This window comes from Thamnophis elegans, chromosome 12, assembly GCF_009769535.1.
Source record: "Thamnophis elegans isolate rThaEle1 chromosome 12, rThaEle1.pri, whole genome shotgun sequence".
NCBI lineage: Eukaryota > Metazoa > Chordata > Lepidosauria > Squamata > Colubridae > Thamnophis > Thamnophis elegans.
Genome location: NC_045552.1, coordinates 11,493,864 through 11,509,496, shown reverse-complemented (window position 1 = coordinate 11,509,496; position 15,633 = coordinate 11,493,864). Strand labels below are relative to the sequence as shown.

Below are 15,633 nucleotides of genomic sequence, written 5' to 3'. Positions count from 1 at the left end.
CTGTGTGATTCACTTAAGGACCCTGGTGAAAAATGATTGTAAAATTGGGTGTGGTCTCAAAATGACCCGTTTAAAACAACCACATCACTTAGCAAGCCAAATTCCGCTACCAATTGTGGCCGTTAAGCCGAGGCCTACCCGTAATGGATAATAGACCATCAGAAATACCAAAAGCCGAAGATGGCAAAGCAGAAGCTACCAGTAAATACAAGTGCTTTGTCCTTTAGAAGAGGACTCAGTGAGTGGCGCAGTGGTTAGAATGCAGTACTGCAGGCTATTTCTGCTGCCTGCTGGCTGCCTGCAATTTGACAGTACTAATCTCACCAGGATCAAGGTTGACTCAGCCTTCCATCCTCCTGAGGTGGGTAAAATGAGGACTTAGATTACTGGGGACAATAGGCTGACTCTGTAATCCGCTTAGAGAGGGCTGTAAAGCACTGTGAAGCGGCATATAAGTCTAAGCGCTATTGCTGCATCAGAAATGGCTGGGGGAAAAAATGTAAAATGGTCTCCATAATTCATATGATCTAAACCTATTTAAGAATTCAGATTCTTGGCGAAGAATCCTAATGTGTTTTCTTTTTTCTCTTTCTCTTGTAGCAGCACAGAGTACCTGTTAGCTTTTTTAAGGGCATCTAGGCTACAATGGGGGGACATTGGGTGATACCTGTGTAAAACATTGCACGGGAGAAGTGGAGAACAAACAGCATCGGACCAGATCATCTCCAGGAGTGGGCTGCTGGGAGTTCGGGAGAACCTCTAACTAAGATTCTGTGCACTTCGGAGAACCTCCAAATCCCACTCCTGGCTTGCTCAGCCCGCCCCTCCCAGGAGTCCCCACGCGGCCCGTTTTGGCTGCAGGTAAGTGCAAGGTGCGCGTGGAGGCTGGGGGAGGATGGAAAACCTGCCTACTGGCGGCCATTTCCAGCCGCCAGAGGGCCTTTGGAGCATGGGGAGGCCATTTTTGCCCTCCTGAAGGCTGAAGGAAACCCTCCGGAGCCTGGGGAGGATAAAAACAACCCCCCTGCTGTGGTGACGGAGGCTGACTAGGCCACGCCCACCATGGCCACGCCCACCGAGCAGTCGGGGAGAGAACCCCTTGCTAAAACTTTTGAAGCCCAGCCCTGGATCGGTCATTGCGAAAAGGCAGTTTTCAATTTCCTAAAATGACCCCTTTGAACGGTGGTGTCTGCCGTTCCCTTTGCTGCTGCCGAATGAACAGAGAGAAAAACAATCCAGCCTCGCTCTTTGTCTCATGTTTTTAAAAATTAAATATAAATATTTCAAGTGTCCGTACATTTCTCCCTCTTTTGTCTCTGGAGCAACCACGGGGTTCAAGCAGGCACGGCCCCAAACGGCCTCTTGAGAGATCTTGCTTGAAAAAGGCGGGGAAAAGAAAGAAAAAAGGAACCAAAAAAAATTGAACCAAAACTTTGTTGGTTCCGAAGACACGAAAGCAACCATGTCCTCCCCTTGTAAATGCCCTACGGGAGCATAGAAATACACTTAAGGCATAAAAAAAAAGAATAAAAAGGAAAAGGAACGGGAGGAATAACTTAACTCGAAAGAAAACCGACAGCTTTATCCATTCCCCCACAGATGCACAAACAAGATCAATAGACCTTGCTCGTTTTTGGCTTCTTGCTCTCTTCCATGCTCTGCTTTTCTTTTCTTGCCCTCCCTTAAATTAGATTTTATTCATTTCAACCTTATTGTCCGTTCAAGTTTTTCTTTTGGCGTTGGGATTAAACACCACTGCCACCTGCTGGCACGTCTCAGGTGCTGCAAGTGCTTGGAAATAGCGCACCTTTTCCCCCCATTAAAACATGGCACTGCCATTACCTAAGGAAGGGGAAGGAATTCCGTTGCCTTTATATATCCATCCAGGGTGCCCACCCTCTGCTTGCTAAAGAGAGGGAAGATGGGAGTTATTTAAACCAGTGTTTCTCAACCTCAGCCACTTCTAAGGGCATGGTGGACTTCGACTCCTCCGGTTCCTCCAGCCAGCCATGCTGTTGGGAGAATTCTGGGAGTTGAAGTCAACACACACACAAACACACCCTCTTCAACTCGCTGAGGTTTGAGAAACACGGGTGTAAACCACAGCATCGAACCAGGAAAATGAAAATACAAGCACTAGTGCCCATGCGTAAAGATTTCCCAGAATCATGCGACTGCAGGGACGGGGGAAGGGGGAGCCAAGGTGGCGCATCAGTCAGTCCCACTGCTGAGGCAGCTCGATCATCAATGGATTTGTAAGCTACACTTATGGCTGATCTCCCATGAAAGCTTGGCCACCATGTGAAATCTGGATTCTTACAGACTGAGTCACCCCCCTGTAAGTCAGGTCCAGACCCAAAAGGGGGAAACACGTTGCATCCTGGGTCCATTTTCTTGTCCTGACCCCCAAAAGAGTCTGTTTATTGATTGCTTCACAGTTCTAGGTTCCGGTCGGTAGAAGGCAAGCAGGATGGCGGCCATCTTGGTTGCCGGAGTAGCCTCCCTAGGCCAGTCCCCTGTTGAGGTGCCATCCCTCCAGAGGGTGAGGCTAGTTTGGGGCCCTCGGGAAGAAATGTGAGGTCCTCAAGAGTGTCCCCTCTGGAACCGTTTTCCCCCGAAGCGAGTGTCCACTTCCGTTTCTTTCTCACGGAAGATGGGAGGAGTCCGGAAGGGGTGGGGTTCTGTCATACGTGGGTCTGCATGCGCTGTTGAGCAGGGCGCCCGTAGTCAGACTGCTGAGACAAGGAAGTGTAGGAGAAACGGGAGCAGCCCGAAGCTTTGCTGGCTTGGTCGGACTGCTCATAACCGCTCTCGGCTTTCTCATAGCTACTCGGCTTGACGTAGCTGGTGAAAGCCCGGCTGTAGGGAGCTGTGAGGTAAGTCGCACCACTGTATATGTTCTCTGGAGGGAAAAGCCGCTCCTGGGTGGTGTCGTAGGCTGAGCGGGAACTGGGAGTGCCCAAGGTGTAGCGGTGGGTGTAGTCAAAGAGTTTGGGTTGCACCGGCCCCGCGGAGGGGTACAAGGACGTCGGCCCGAACAAAGGTCGGGGGGCCGGCGTGTATTCTGAAAAGCTGCTCCCCAAGCAGGGCTCCTCGTGGGCACGCACCTTGTAGTAGCCATTGGTGGGGTCCTGCGGAGAAAAAGATGGCCATGAGGTTAGAGGTGGACTCACTGCTTGGTTCTAAGTCACCAGCTAGGAGCTGTGCCATTTTATAGGATACGGTGCTGCAGAACAGTTTTCCATGTTTAGGAATGATCGTATTTTTCAGAGTGTAAGATGTACCTTTCCCCCCTCAAAATAGAGGGCGACAGTCTGGGTGCATCTTATACACCGAATACAGAATTTTTGACCTCCCGAAACCCCGCCCCTTTTGCAAAAAATGGACGTGCAGAGGGTTTGGGAGGCTTGCAAAGTGCTCCTGGGGAGGGCAAAAAAAGAGCAAAAAACAGGCCGTTTTTGCCCCCCAGCCCCCAGTTGCACTCTACAAGCATCCAAAGTCTCTGCATGCCTTTTTTTTTTTTGCAAAAAACAGCCCATTTTTTGCTCATTTTTACCCCCCCCCGTCCCAGCCCATAAGAGCACTTTAAGAGCCTCCCAAAGCTCATCATGCCCCCCCTTTTTTTTGCAAAAAATGCGGCGTGCAAAGGGTTCGGGAGGCCTGCATAATGCAAAACCTTTTTCCCCCAAAAAATACCTCTTCAAAATCATGCTGCGCCTTATACTCCGGTGCATCTTATACTCCAAAAATACGGTATCGGTCGCAGGTAAACCTAAATCTCATCTATCATAGGAATCTTCTCCCCCCACAACTTCCTTTCCCCTCATTTGGTTATTCATTGGAGACATCTCCATCCCACCTAAGAGCTGGAGCCTCCTGGTGAAGGTCTTCTCCCGTTCATCTCCACCAACACATCTTGGGAAAGGTGGCGGCTTGAAAGACAGCGAGTGGTCTACAATTCCCCAGGCAGACCCAGAACCAAAAGGGAGGGGGAACCTGAATGCAAATTCCTCTGCAACTGCACTGGCTGGGTTAGATATGTGGGAAAATCCTGCACAGCAGCGGCTGCCGAGCTCACCTTTAGCTCCTGACTCCCTTCGTCATCCTCCAGGATTTCACTGTGTTCAGTGTGCGACGTGGCTGGAGACTCGCTGCTTGTAGCCTGGAGGCAGAGGAAGGGGGAAAGGTGAGCATTGCTATCCAAGAGGGCTTGGCATAGCTTGGGGCCCAGAATTGAAACTGCCCACCTGGCTTAGGACCTTAAAATAGAGCAATAATGGCAGTGTATGGGAGGAGGAGGAGGCAGAGGAGAATGGAAGGAGAAGGAGAAGGGGAGGAGGAGGAGAAGGACAAGAAGAAAACAAGAAGAAGAGGAGGAGGAGGAGGAGAAGAAGGGGAATGGAAGGAGAAGGGGAAGAGGAGGAGGAGGGACAAGACGAAAAGAAGAAGAGGAGGAGGAGAAGAGGAGGAGGAGGAGGAGAAGGAGGAGGAGGAGGAGGAGAAAAGAAGAAGAGGAGGAGGAGAAGAAAAGAAGATGAAGAAGAGGAGGAAGAAAAGAAGAGGAAGAGGAGGAAGAGAAGGAGGAGGAGGAGAAGAGGAGGAGGAGGAGAAGGAGGAGGAGGAGGAGGAGAAAAGAAGAAGAAGAGGAGGAGGAGGAGAAGAAGAAAAGAAGATGAAGAAGAGGAGGAAGAAAAGAAGAGGAAGAGGAGGAAGAGAAGAAGAAGAGGAAGAGGAGGAGGTGAAGAAGAGGAAGGGGAATGGAAGGAGACGGGGAAGGGGAGGAGGAGGATAAGGAAAAGAAGAAGAAAAGAAGACAAAGAAAAAGAGGAGGAGGAGGAGAAGAGGAGGAGGAGAAAAAGAAGAAAAGAAGAGGAAGAGGAGAAGGAGGAGAAGACGAAGAAGAAGAGAATAAAGGCAAATTTAAAACAATAACACATCACTTGGTGGCTGCCAGACCATTGGGAGCTGCCTCTCAAAACTGTAGGCCCAAATATGAGCCAATCATGGACAGGGACATTGAAATGTCACCAAACAAGAACTTGGAGGCCATGTGGACCTCCCTGGTGGCCCATTCTATGTTCTAGGGGTGTCAGGTTCCCTCAGGGTCCCAAAGCAATAGGGCAGCCACCAAGGGCTGAGCAGGGACAGCCAAAGGGCCGGATGTGGCCCCTGGGCCATAGAATGCCAGGGCCTGACCTACACACAGTACTCTAGTGAGCCACTTTCTTAACTAACTTCCTCCCAACCACATTTTCCATGCTTTGCTGCCCCTTTGGCCTCTGGAATGCAGCCCCTTCCTCCTGGGAATCCAGATTACATTCCACCACAGAGGCCAAGTGCGATATGTGTTTATGCCATACCCTCAAATGGAGTGACTGCATTTCTTTTTTTTTTTTTAAATTTTTAAAAAAGATTTTATTGGTAAAAAGAAAATACAACATCCATAACTTGTAAAAAACAATACAACTACATTTCGAGATATTCCCATACTATCAAATCATTATAAACATCAAAGGTTAGGTATCTTATTCCTTCCCTCCCTCTTCTCTTCCCTCATTTCTTCTTTTCCATACCCTTTTCTTCCCTCCCCCCCTTACTTCCTTCTCCCCTGCCTTCCCTCCTTTCTTTTCTCCTTTCCTCCTTTCCTTCCTCCTCCTTTCCCTCCCCCGGTCCCCCCCTCCTTCTCACATACCTTCCCTCCTTCCCTTCCTCTTTCCCTCCTCCTTCCTTTTCTCTTAATCTCCCTCCTTTCCTCCCTCCTTCCTTCCTTCCTTTCAACTCTCCTTCTCTCTTTCTTTCCCTCCCTCTTTCCCTCTTTACTACCCTCTCCTCTTCCCTCCCTCCTTCCTCCCCCAGTTTCTTTTCCTTCTTCTCTCCTTCTTTCTTCCCACCTTCTTTCCCTTTTCTTCTTTCTCTTCCTCCTCTTTATCCTTCCCCCCTTCTTCTGCCTTTCCTGTTCCTCTCCTTTCTCCTCTCCATCCTGACTTCCCTACTGGGAGTGACTGCATTTCTATGACATGCTAGACTTGATTAGTTTTAATCTGAATTATTTTGGGGGAGAGGGGGGGAAGGTAGTGTGTTGTGTGAACGATATCCATTTAATCAGGTAGAGTGCAAAGAATTGAAACAAGATTTATTCACTAACCAGACTGAATGGGCTGCATGAACATAGCCAATAAAGATTTAGCATTAGATGGTTTGTGTTCAATAGCAACTCACTCCTTTCATTTCAAACATTCATGTGACAGGATTAGGGCTAAAAGAATGGCTGAAATAGTGCCCTCTATGGCCGTGAAGGTGCATCTATGGCACGCAGAGCCCACTATGTGGGCAACGCGAGCCGTTGCCCCAGCTCAGCTCCACTGCGCATGCGCACGCGTCTCCTGCTGGCCATCTGGTTTTCGGGTCTCTGATGTGCATGTGAAGGGGGCACATGTGGGAGCATGCATGCATTTGTGGGGTGGGGTACACGGGGCCCACACTATTCTACAACATTTAGCTGCAGCTCCTTCTCTGCCCCTCACCAGGGGTGGGCTACGATGGGTTTGGAAGAATCTGTAGCTAATGTTATGGCTGGTTCGGAGAACCTCCAAATCCCAACTCTGGCTGGCCACGCCCCTCCCTCCCTTCCCCTCCCAGGAGTCTCCACGCGGCCCGTTTTGAATGCCAGGTAAGTTTAGGGCCCACACAGAGGCTCGAGGAAGGGGAAACACAGGCCTACTGCAAATTCCGGGCCACGGGGCCTCCGGAGCCCAGGGGAGCAATTTTCCCCTTCCCAGAAGCTCAAGGAAAGCCTCTGGAGCCTGCGGAGGGTGAAAGTGAGCCCCTCACCATGGTGCAGGAGGCCGACTAGGCCACACCCACCCAGCAACTGAGCAGAGAACCCTTTGCTGAAATTTTTGAAGCCCACGCCTGCAAAGCACCCACACACAGTGTGCAATTTTGAATTCTACCTGTGCCTCATTTGCTTGTGGCTACAATGATAAAAGGAGAAGTACTTTCTCTCTCTCCCCTCCCTCTTTCCCTCTCTTCCTCCTCCCTCTTCCCTCTCCCTCCCTCTGTCTCTCTTCCTCTTCCTTCTCTCCCTCCCCCCTCTCCCTCTTCCCTCTCTTCCTCCCTCTCTCCCTCTCCCTCCCTCTCCTCCAAAGCAGGCAGGCTTGGCTAGCTGGGACTGGATGCTGCAGAAAGAGGGGCTTCAGAGAAACAGGGGCTCCCGTGTGCGCCCATCTTGGCTTACCATGGGTTCCTTGGCGTCATCTTCCACCTCGCTGGGCCTGCTGGGGCTGCTCTCGCTTGTGGTGATCTGCACGAGGATATCGGCCTTAGACAGCTGCGTTCCCCGCTTGGCTGTGGAAAAGACAGATAGCGAGAGTTTGCAGAGTGCAAAACCTTTTTTTAAAATTTGCCTCTTCAAAAATCTTGGTGCGTCTTATACTCCGAAAAATACAGTAGCTATAGATTCAACCATAGTTTCAGCTGAGAAACTGGCCGTGCCAGACCAAATCTAGTCCAAAAATGCTAAGGAATTCATGGAAGCTTGGCATTCATGATGGCACAGTGGTTAGACTGCAGTACTGCAGGCTGCTTCTGCTGACTGCCGGCTGCCTGCAATTTGGCAGTTCGACTCTCACCAGGCTCAAGGTTGACTCAGCCTTCCCTCCTTCTGAGGTGGGTCAAATGAGGACCCAGATTGTTGGGGGCAAGAGGCTGACTCTGTAAACTGCTTAGAGAGGGCTGTGAGGCACTGTGAGGTGGTATATAAGTCTAAGTGCTATTGCCATTGCTAACTCTGCCCACTGCCAGGAGTTTGATCCTGACTGGCTCAAGGTTGACTCAGCCTTCCATCTTTCCGAGGTCGGTAAATATGAGGACCCAGATTGTTGAGGGGAAATAGGCTGGCTCTATAATCTGCTCAGAGTGTTGTAAAACACTATGGGGAGGGGGCATATAAGTCTAAGTGTGATTGCTAGGTATGTGTGTCTAAAAGAAGGGAATGACAAGTTCATTATTCCAAAGTGCCCATTAAACTGGAGCGTGTTTCATCCCAATCATTTACATTGTCTGCATGATGATGCTACTATGCAAAGCAAGCCCATTATGTCAGCTGCGTAATGAGATCACTGCCCCAATAATGGAAATGAGATCATTGGCTCAATGGCATCAGCAGAGCAATGACAGAGATGTTGTCATTATGCAGAGAACCACAAATGCATTCCTTGGACACAAGATGAAGCTGTATCAAGGACTGATCAACTGAGATTGTTTTTCCCCTTCTTCGGTGAAGCCAGAAAGGGCCCTACTTGGGGTTCCACCCCTTGCCTAACTATCCCACTGGGCTACTCAAAGTGGCCCGACAACCACTGTTGAATGCCATTGTGTTTCTGCCAAGGATTTTGCTTAGCTCTGTGTTTCTCCGCGCTCCTAAGTTGCTAAGTTTAAGAAACATTGGCTTTGCTTTAGGGAATTTCACTCAAGAAAGTGCCATCTTTTCTTTTGGATCTTTGGCCTGCCACACTTTCTATTATTCCACTATGCATTTTCTGTGGTGGGAAAATGGGAGGGGGGATTGTACGGAGTTAGATGACATGTAGCCATAACAACATTCTTTCTAGAAAGCCAAGGTCATCCTTTGTCTTTGCACCTCTGCACCGGACCGGATCTGGATGGGTGGAACTGCCAGTGTGGCAGTGGGAGATTGGACCGTGTGATGGACTTGTGGGTGTGGGGGCAAGATCTTGAACTTTCAACTGGGTGGGGAAAACCAGGAAGCTTTCAGATTCAGGTTTTCCCAGATGTGCCAACATGTCTCTCTTAATACATTGGAACTTTGAGCAATTCTTTGCCTTGGATTCTGATTTACTTCTGGATGCTTCTTTGGGACCCTGACAGAAAGGACTGCAAAGCCCAGGGAGAGACGAAGAGGAAGGGAGTGAGAGAAAGTTGCAGAAATCCTCACCTTTTCCGCAGCGTTTGCGTCGATAGCAGAGGGAGACAAAGACCACCAAGAGCAAGAGAGCCACGACGCCCGAGGCAGCCAAAGCCCCCAGCATCAGGACCGACAGGACCTCTTGGTAGAAAAAAAAGGAGATTCAAATTAGAAAGGGGTGACCAGCTGCATCTGATGAAGAGAACCACTGTTCCCACTCAGCTCCCTTTTAATAAGAATCTAGGAGTCTCAAAAAGGTGCTTGCAAGCAGACTCTTACTGAAATTTGATTACGCGCTAAGTGATATTTTAATGTATTGGTCTAATGTCTATAGTTTCTAAAACACACTGAACTGCAAATGATCCCTTCCTCCCTCGGTTCCTCCCTCCCACTCCCTCATTTTATTTCCTTCTCCCTCCCTCCCTCATTTCACTTTCCTTCTTTCCTACCTTTTCCTCCATCCCTCCCTCCTTTTATTTCCTTCTCGTTCCCTCCCTCATCTTACCTTCCTTCCTTTTCCTCCCTCCCTTTATTTCCTTCTCCCTCCCTCCCTCTCTCCCTCATCTTCCCTTCCTTCCTTCCTTTTCCTTCTTCCCTTCCTTCTTCCCTCCCTTCCTCCTTTTATTTCCTTCTCCTTCCCTCCATCTTACCTTCCTTCTTTCCTTCCTTTTCCTCCATCCTTTCCTCCTTTTATTTCCTTCTCCCTCCCCCATCTTACCTTCTTTCCTTTTCCTCCCTCCCTTTATTTCCTTCTCCCTTCCTCATCTTCCCTTCCTTTCTTCCTTTTCCTTCTTCCCTCCCTCCCTCCTTTTATTTCCTCCCCCTCCTTCATCTTACCTTCCTTCCTTTTCCTCCCTCCTTTTATTTCCTGCTCCCTCCCTCTCTCCCTCATCTTCCCTTCCTTCTTTTCCTTCTTCCCTTCCTTCTTCCCTCCCTCTTTTTATTTCCTTCTCCCTCCCTCCATCTTACCTTCCTTCTTTCCTTTCTTTTACTCCATCCCTCCCTCCTTTTATTTCCTTCCCCCTCCCTCATCTTACCTTCCTTCCTTTTACTCCCTCCCTTTATTTCCTTCTCCCTCCCTCCCCCATCTTTCCTTCCTTTTCCTTCTTCCCTCCCTCCCTCCTTTTATTTCCTTCCCCTCCCTCATCTTACCTTCCTTCCTTTTACTCCCTCCTTTTATTTCCTTCTCCCTCCCTCCTTCATCTTACCTTCCTTCTTTCCTTCCTTTCCTCCCTCCTTTTATTTCCTTCTCCTTCCCTCCCGCCCTCATCTTCCCTTCCTTCCTTTTCCTTCTTCCCTTCTTCCCTCCTTTTATTTCATTCTCCCTCCATCATATTACCTTCCTCCCTTCCTTTTCCTTCCTTCCTTCCTTCCTTCCTTCCTTCCTTCCTTCCATCCATCCACCCAACCAAGTCTCAATTTGCAACTCTGGTTGGCTAACATCAAGGTAAAACAAATAGCATCCAATACCCTCCAATTGAACACACAACAACAATCCAAGTACATGCAAGGCCAAACACAACCGTAATCCTTTCAGAAGGGGCTCATCTCTAACATCCTGTCTGAAGGTCTGGGGGGGGGGGGGAAGCCAGGTTTTCACAGCTTTACAAAAGACCGAGAAAGAACCTCAGCAGGAATGCTGATCCACGCAGCCCCAAGGAAGGCATCCTCCCTGTGTCCCACCAAGTATCATGTTCTACAAAAGGATCTCGGAAAATTGCCATCCTTTGACTGATTGGCGATAAGCGGTCCTGCCCATAACCAGGTTCTGTGCCGCGAAGATGGATTGTGTGTTGCGCGAACCCAGCCGATGAGCTACAACAGGCTACAGAATCCAGGCAGCCATGGCCAAGCTTAGTCCAGCAAAAGGAGGAGACGCACCTTGGCGGCGTAAGCTGACTGCCACGGAGCGCGCCCCAAAGCGGTTCCAGGCCGTGCAGTTGTAGGGAAGCGCGAAGTCATCGTCGTGAGTTGGGTCGATCAGCAGAGCTGAGAGCATCCCTTGCTCAGTCACTACGGTGTCCACCGTGAAGCGATCCAGGGAGCCTGTATCCAGAATCCGTTCGCCCCACACCCAGGCCTAGCGCAGAAGAGAAAGGTGAGACAATACAATACAATACAATAGCAGAGTTGGAAGGGACCTTGGAGGTCTTCTAGTCCAACCCCCTGCCCAGGCAGGAAACCCTATATCGTTTCAGACAAATGGTTACCCAACATCTTCTTAAAGACTTCCAGTGTTGGGGCACTCAAAACTTCTGGAGGCAACTTCTGTTCCACTGATTCATTGTTCTAACTGTCAGGAAATTTCTCCTCAGTTCTAAGTTGCTTCTCTCCTTGATTAGTTTCCACCCATTGCTTCTTGTCCTGCCCTCAGGTGCCTTGGAGAATAGTTTGACTCCCTCTTCTTTGTGGCAACCCCTGAGAAATTGGAACACTGCTATCATGTCTCCCCTAGTCCTTCTTTCTATTAAACTAGACATATCCAGTTCCTGCAACCGTTCTTCATATGTTTTAGCCTCCAGTCCCCTAATCATCTTTGTTGCTCTTCTCTGCACTCTTTCTAGAGTCTCCACATCTTTTCTACATTGTGGCGACCAAAACTGAATGCAATATTCCAAGTGTGGCCTTACCAAGGTATTATAAAATGGTATTAACAGTTCACGTGATCTTGATTCTATCCCTCTGTTTATGCAGCCTAGAACTGTGTTGGCTTTTTTGGCAGCTGCTGCACACGGCTGGCTCATATTTAAATGGTTGTCCACTGGGACTCCAAGATCCCTTTCACAGTTACTGTTATTGAGCAAGGTACCACCTATGCTGTACCTGTGCATTTCGTTTTTGTTGCCTAAATGTAGAACCTTACTCTTTTCACCATTGAATTTCATTTTATTAGATAGTGCCCAATGTTCAAGTTTGTCAAGATCCTTCTGTATCTTAAGCCTGCCTTCTGGAGTGTTGGCTATTCCTGCCAGCTTGGTGTCATCTGCAAATTTGATGAGTTCCCCATTTATTCCCTCATTCAAATCATTGATGAAGATGTTGAAGAGTACTAGACCTAAACCAAGACCTAGACCAAGGAGCAACAGGCAAAAACTACAGGTAGTCCTTGACTTACGACCACAATGCTCAAAATTTCTGTTGTTAAGGGAGACATTTGTTGAGTAGGTTTTGCCCCATTTTACGACCTTTCTTGCCTCGGTTTTAAGTGAATCACTGCAGTTGATAAATTAATAACCCGGTTGTTAAGTGAATCTGGCTTCCCCCATGCACTTTGCCCATCAAAAGGTTGCAAAAGGGGATCACATAACCTTTGGGACACAGCAAAGGTCATAAATATGAGTCAGTTGCCAAGCGGTCGAATTATGACCCCATGACCATGGGAATGCTGTAAAGGTCATAACTTTGAAAATCGGTCATAAGTCACTAAGAGTTGCATCTTTTTATTCTTGATGAAAGTATTTTTATTCTCCTTAGGTACGCGGAGAGCATTTGCACCAGAGACAAATTCCTTGTGTGCCCAATCACAGTTGCCCAATTAAGAATGCTATTCCATTTTTATTTAATTTATTTCTACATTTCGGACTCAATTGTGGTCGTTCAGCCACGGACTCCCTGTGTACAGAGAGAGCATCTAGGTAGCAGCTACCCTCTGGAAGTCCTTTTCGCAAAAATAAACCTCTTGGCTGACTTTTTTCACTCGTGGCTCATACCATAATTGGGCATCAGCAGCTCTGTTGTGGGAAAATGGGAGTGGGGATTGTACGGAGTTAGATGCTATGTAGCCATAACAACATTCCTTCTAGAAAGTCAAGGTCATCCTTTGTCTTTGCACCTCTGCACCTGACCGGATCTGGATGGGTGGAACTGCCAGCATGGCAGCGGAATATTGGACCATGTGGTGGACTTGTGGATGTGGGGACAAGATCTTGAACTTTCAACTGGGTGGGGGAAACCGGGAAGCTTTCAGATTCGAGTTTTCCCAGATGTGCCAACATGTCTCTCTTAATACATTGGAACTTTGAGCAATTCCTTGCCTTGGACTCTGATTTACTTCTGGATGCTGTTTGGAACCCTGACAGAAAGGACTGCAAAGCCCAGGGAGAGAGGAAAAGGAAGGGAGTGAGAGAAAGCGGGCATAATTGGGCATCACCAGCTCAGAAAAGCTATTTATTACCTGCCTACATTTGCAAATCTCATTTGTCTTGCTTGTTTGCAGACTCATTGGAGGGGGAAAAAAACCAACCTCTCACCAGGGTTTGAAAACGAAGCTCCCTGGGAAAGTGGAGTTACAAACTCTGTGTTTATTTGTTCTTGGCTATTTACAGATTAACAGAGTTGGAAGGGACCTTATAGGTCATCTAGTCCAACCCCCCCTTGCCCAAGCAGGAGACCCTACACCACTCCTGACAAATGGCAGTCCAATCTCTTCTTGAACGCCTCCAGTGATGAAGCTCCCACAACTTCCGAAGTCAACTTCTGTTCCATGGGTTGATTGTCCTCATTGTCAGGAAATTTCTCCTAATTTTTAATTTGAATCTCTCCTTAATCAGTTTCCATCCATTATTCCTTGTCTGGTCTTTGGGTGCCTTGGAAAATAGCTTGACCCCCTCCTCTCTGTGGCAGCCCCTCAAATATTGAAACACAGCTATTATGTCTCCCCTAGTCCTTCTTTCTATTAAACTAGACATACCCAGTTCCTGCAACCGTTCTTCATATATTTTAGCCTCCAGTCCCCTAATCATCTTGGTTGCTCTTCTCTGCACTTTTTCTAGAGTCTCAACATCTTTTTAATAGTGTGGTGACCAAAACTGGATGCAGTACTCTAGGTGTGGTCTTATTAGGGCTTTATAGAGTGGTATTAGTACCTCCCTTGATCTTGATTGTATCCCTCTGTTAATGCAACTTAGGATTGCATTGCATCTAAGTCATTTATTTGGTAGGGTGGAAGCAAAGCTTGCTCCCTTCCCTCTCCCCTTCCTCCCCTCCCCAGGGATTCTACTTCTATTTTTAAAAAAATCTTTTTAGCCTAACATTGTATTAGTGGCTGGCTGGTGATACAGCTTTCCTTTTTTACAGGAGAGAAAGAAAGAAAGAAAGAAAGAAAGAAAGAAAGAAAGAAAGAAAGAAAGAAAGAAAGAAAATGCACAGAGAGAAAAATGTGAATTGCGGAGAGCAGCACTGTGGCGAGCTGCATCGGGGACTTCTGGTTGCATCGGCTACTTGGAAAACTGAGCACATGAGGCAGGCGCAACAGCCAGCAATGTGCTGTCTCATCTCCTTGTTCAGGGAGAAATCAAAGGCAGAAAAAAACCCCTCTGTATTCCCTGCAGTTGAGAGCATCGGCGTTCCAGGCCGTAGGAATCTGGATTCGGTGACCTGTATGTGATCTGCAAATAAAGCAGCTATACCCAGACAGCTGGCTTTCGATTTTGCAAAATTCATCCTGCTTTAGCTTGGCAGTGCAAGAAAATGCTGACGGTTGAGATCATGCACTCAGACTGTTCACTCCCTAAACGTTGGGGGAGATTCTCAGCCATCCAGGATGTGGTTATTAAAGGTGCTATTTTCCCTCCGCAAGAAGCAACTGGACTTTCTGTTTTTTTTTCTTTGAAGACATTTTGCTTCTCATCCAAGAAGCTTCTTCAGTTCTGACTGTATGGTGGTGGGGAATGGAAGGATTTATATTCCTTGCGGACGGGTGGTCATTTGCATTCTTTTAAACCAGGGGTGTCAAACTCAAAGCCCGCGGGCCGGATACAGCCCACGGGGTGCTTAGATCTGGACTGTGGGGCTGCCCTGGAAACTGAGAAGGACTGGCCTGGGATGCCTCTGCCAGCAAAAACGGAGCTCAAAAGGAATGCGTAAGGCTCTCCCGAGCTCCGTTTTTGGTGTCAGAGGGTTGCAGGAGGCCGTCGCAGCCAAAAACAGAGCTGGCGAGTCTGTTTTCGCTGGCAGAGCGCTCAGGCTCTCTCGACACGAGTGACGTTGAGCTGGCCACACCCTCAGCTCCCCTGAGGTCAAACAGAACCCTGATGTGGCCCTCAATGAAATTGAGTTTGACACCCCTGTTTTAGACAGTCGTTGAGGCCACTTGGAGGTTTATCTGTGTCCTCAGGGTTGCAGTGCAAGTGGGTGTGGAGAATGGGTTGTCACTACTCACTACTCTGAGGACTCAGATAAACCTTCCAGTGGCCTCAACGACTCTCTAAAAGGATGCAAATGACCAGCTGTCTGCAAGTAATATAAATCCTTCCATTCCCCACCACTATCCAGTCAGAGCTGAAGGAGCTTCTTGGATGAGAAGCGAAATGTGTCTTCAAAGAGTGCTGTTATTTTCCCGCCAAAGTGGTACCTATTTATCTACTCTCATTCGCATGCTTCCCTAGTTCTCTTTCAGCTAAAGGGAAGGAGGATGGGAGGAGGCCCATTCAGACTTGCAAGATTCTGTTCCTTAACTTTCAAATAAAAAGAGTTTTAGTAGCTATAACTTTGATATTCAACTTCTGCAGAGCTGGCAAATTCTAGACAGGAAACACAATACTGGAACCCATTTATTTGGCTTATAAAAGAGGTCCCTGATGTGATGCAGTTGGATACCCTGGGCTCCCTCTCTCTGGTTGGACAATGCTGGTGTCAGGTCTTCAGCCATCTTTTCTTGGAGATCTTTGGCCTGCCACACTTTCTATTATTCTACTATGCATTTTCTA

At 48.2% G+C, this 15,633-nt stretch overlaps 1 protein-coding gene across 1 annotated transcript in view; it reads right to left on the bottom strand.

Moving 5' to 3' along the window:
- Positions 1 to 2,684: 2,684 nt before the first annotated feature.
- The window catches only part of KIRREL2 (kirre like nephrin family adhesion molecule 2), a 31,384-nt gene continuing 18,435 nt past the window's right edge, over positions 2,685 to 15,633 (bottom strand). Inside the window, exons 11-15 of the mRNA XM_032228517.1 lie at positions 10,808 to 11,006; positions 8,957 to 9,067; positions 7,238 to 7,347; positions 4,064 to 4,162; positions 2,685 to 3,182 (exon numbers count right to left, since the gene is read on the bottom strand). Coding sequence (XP_032084408.1) covers positions 2,685 to 3,182; positions 4,064 to 4,162; positions 7,238 to 7,347; positions 8,957 to 9,067; positions 10,808 to 11,006 — 1,017 coding nt within the window. The remainder of the gene's footprint in view (positions 3,183 to 4,063; positions 4,163 to 7,237; positions 7,348 to 8,956; positions 9,068 to 10,807; positions 11,007 to 15,633) is intronic.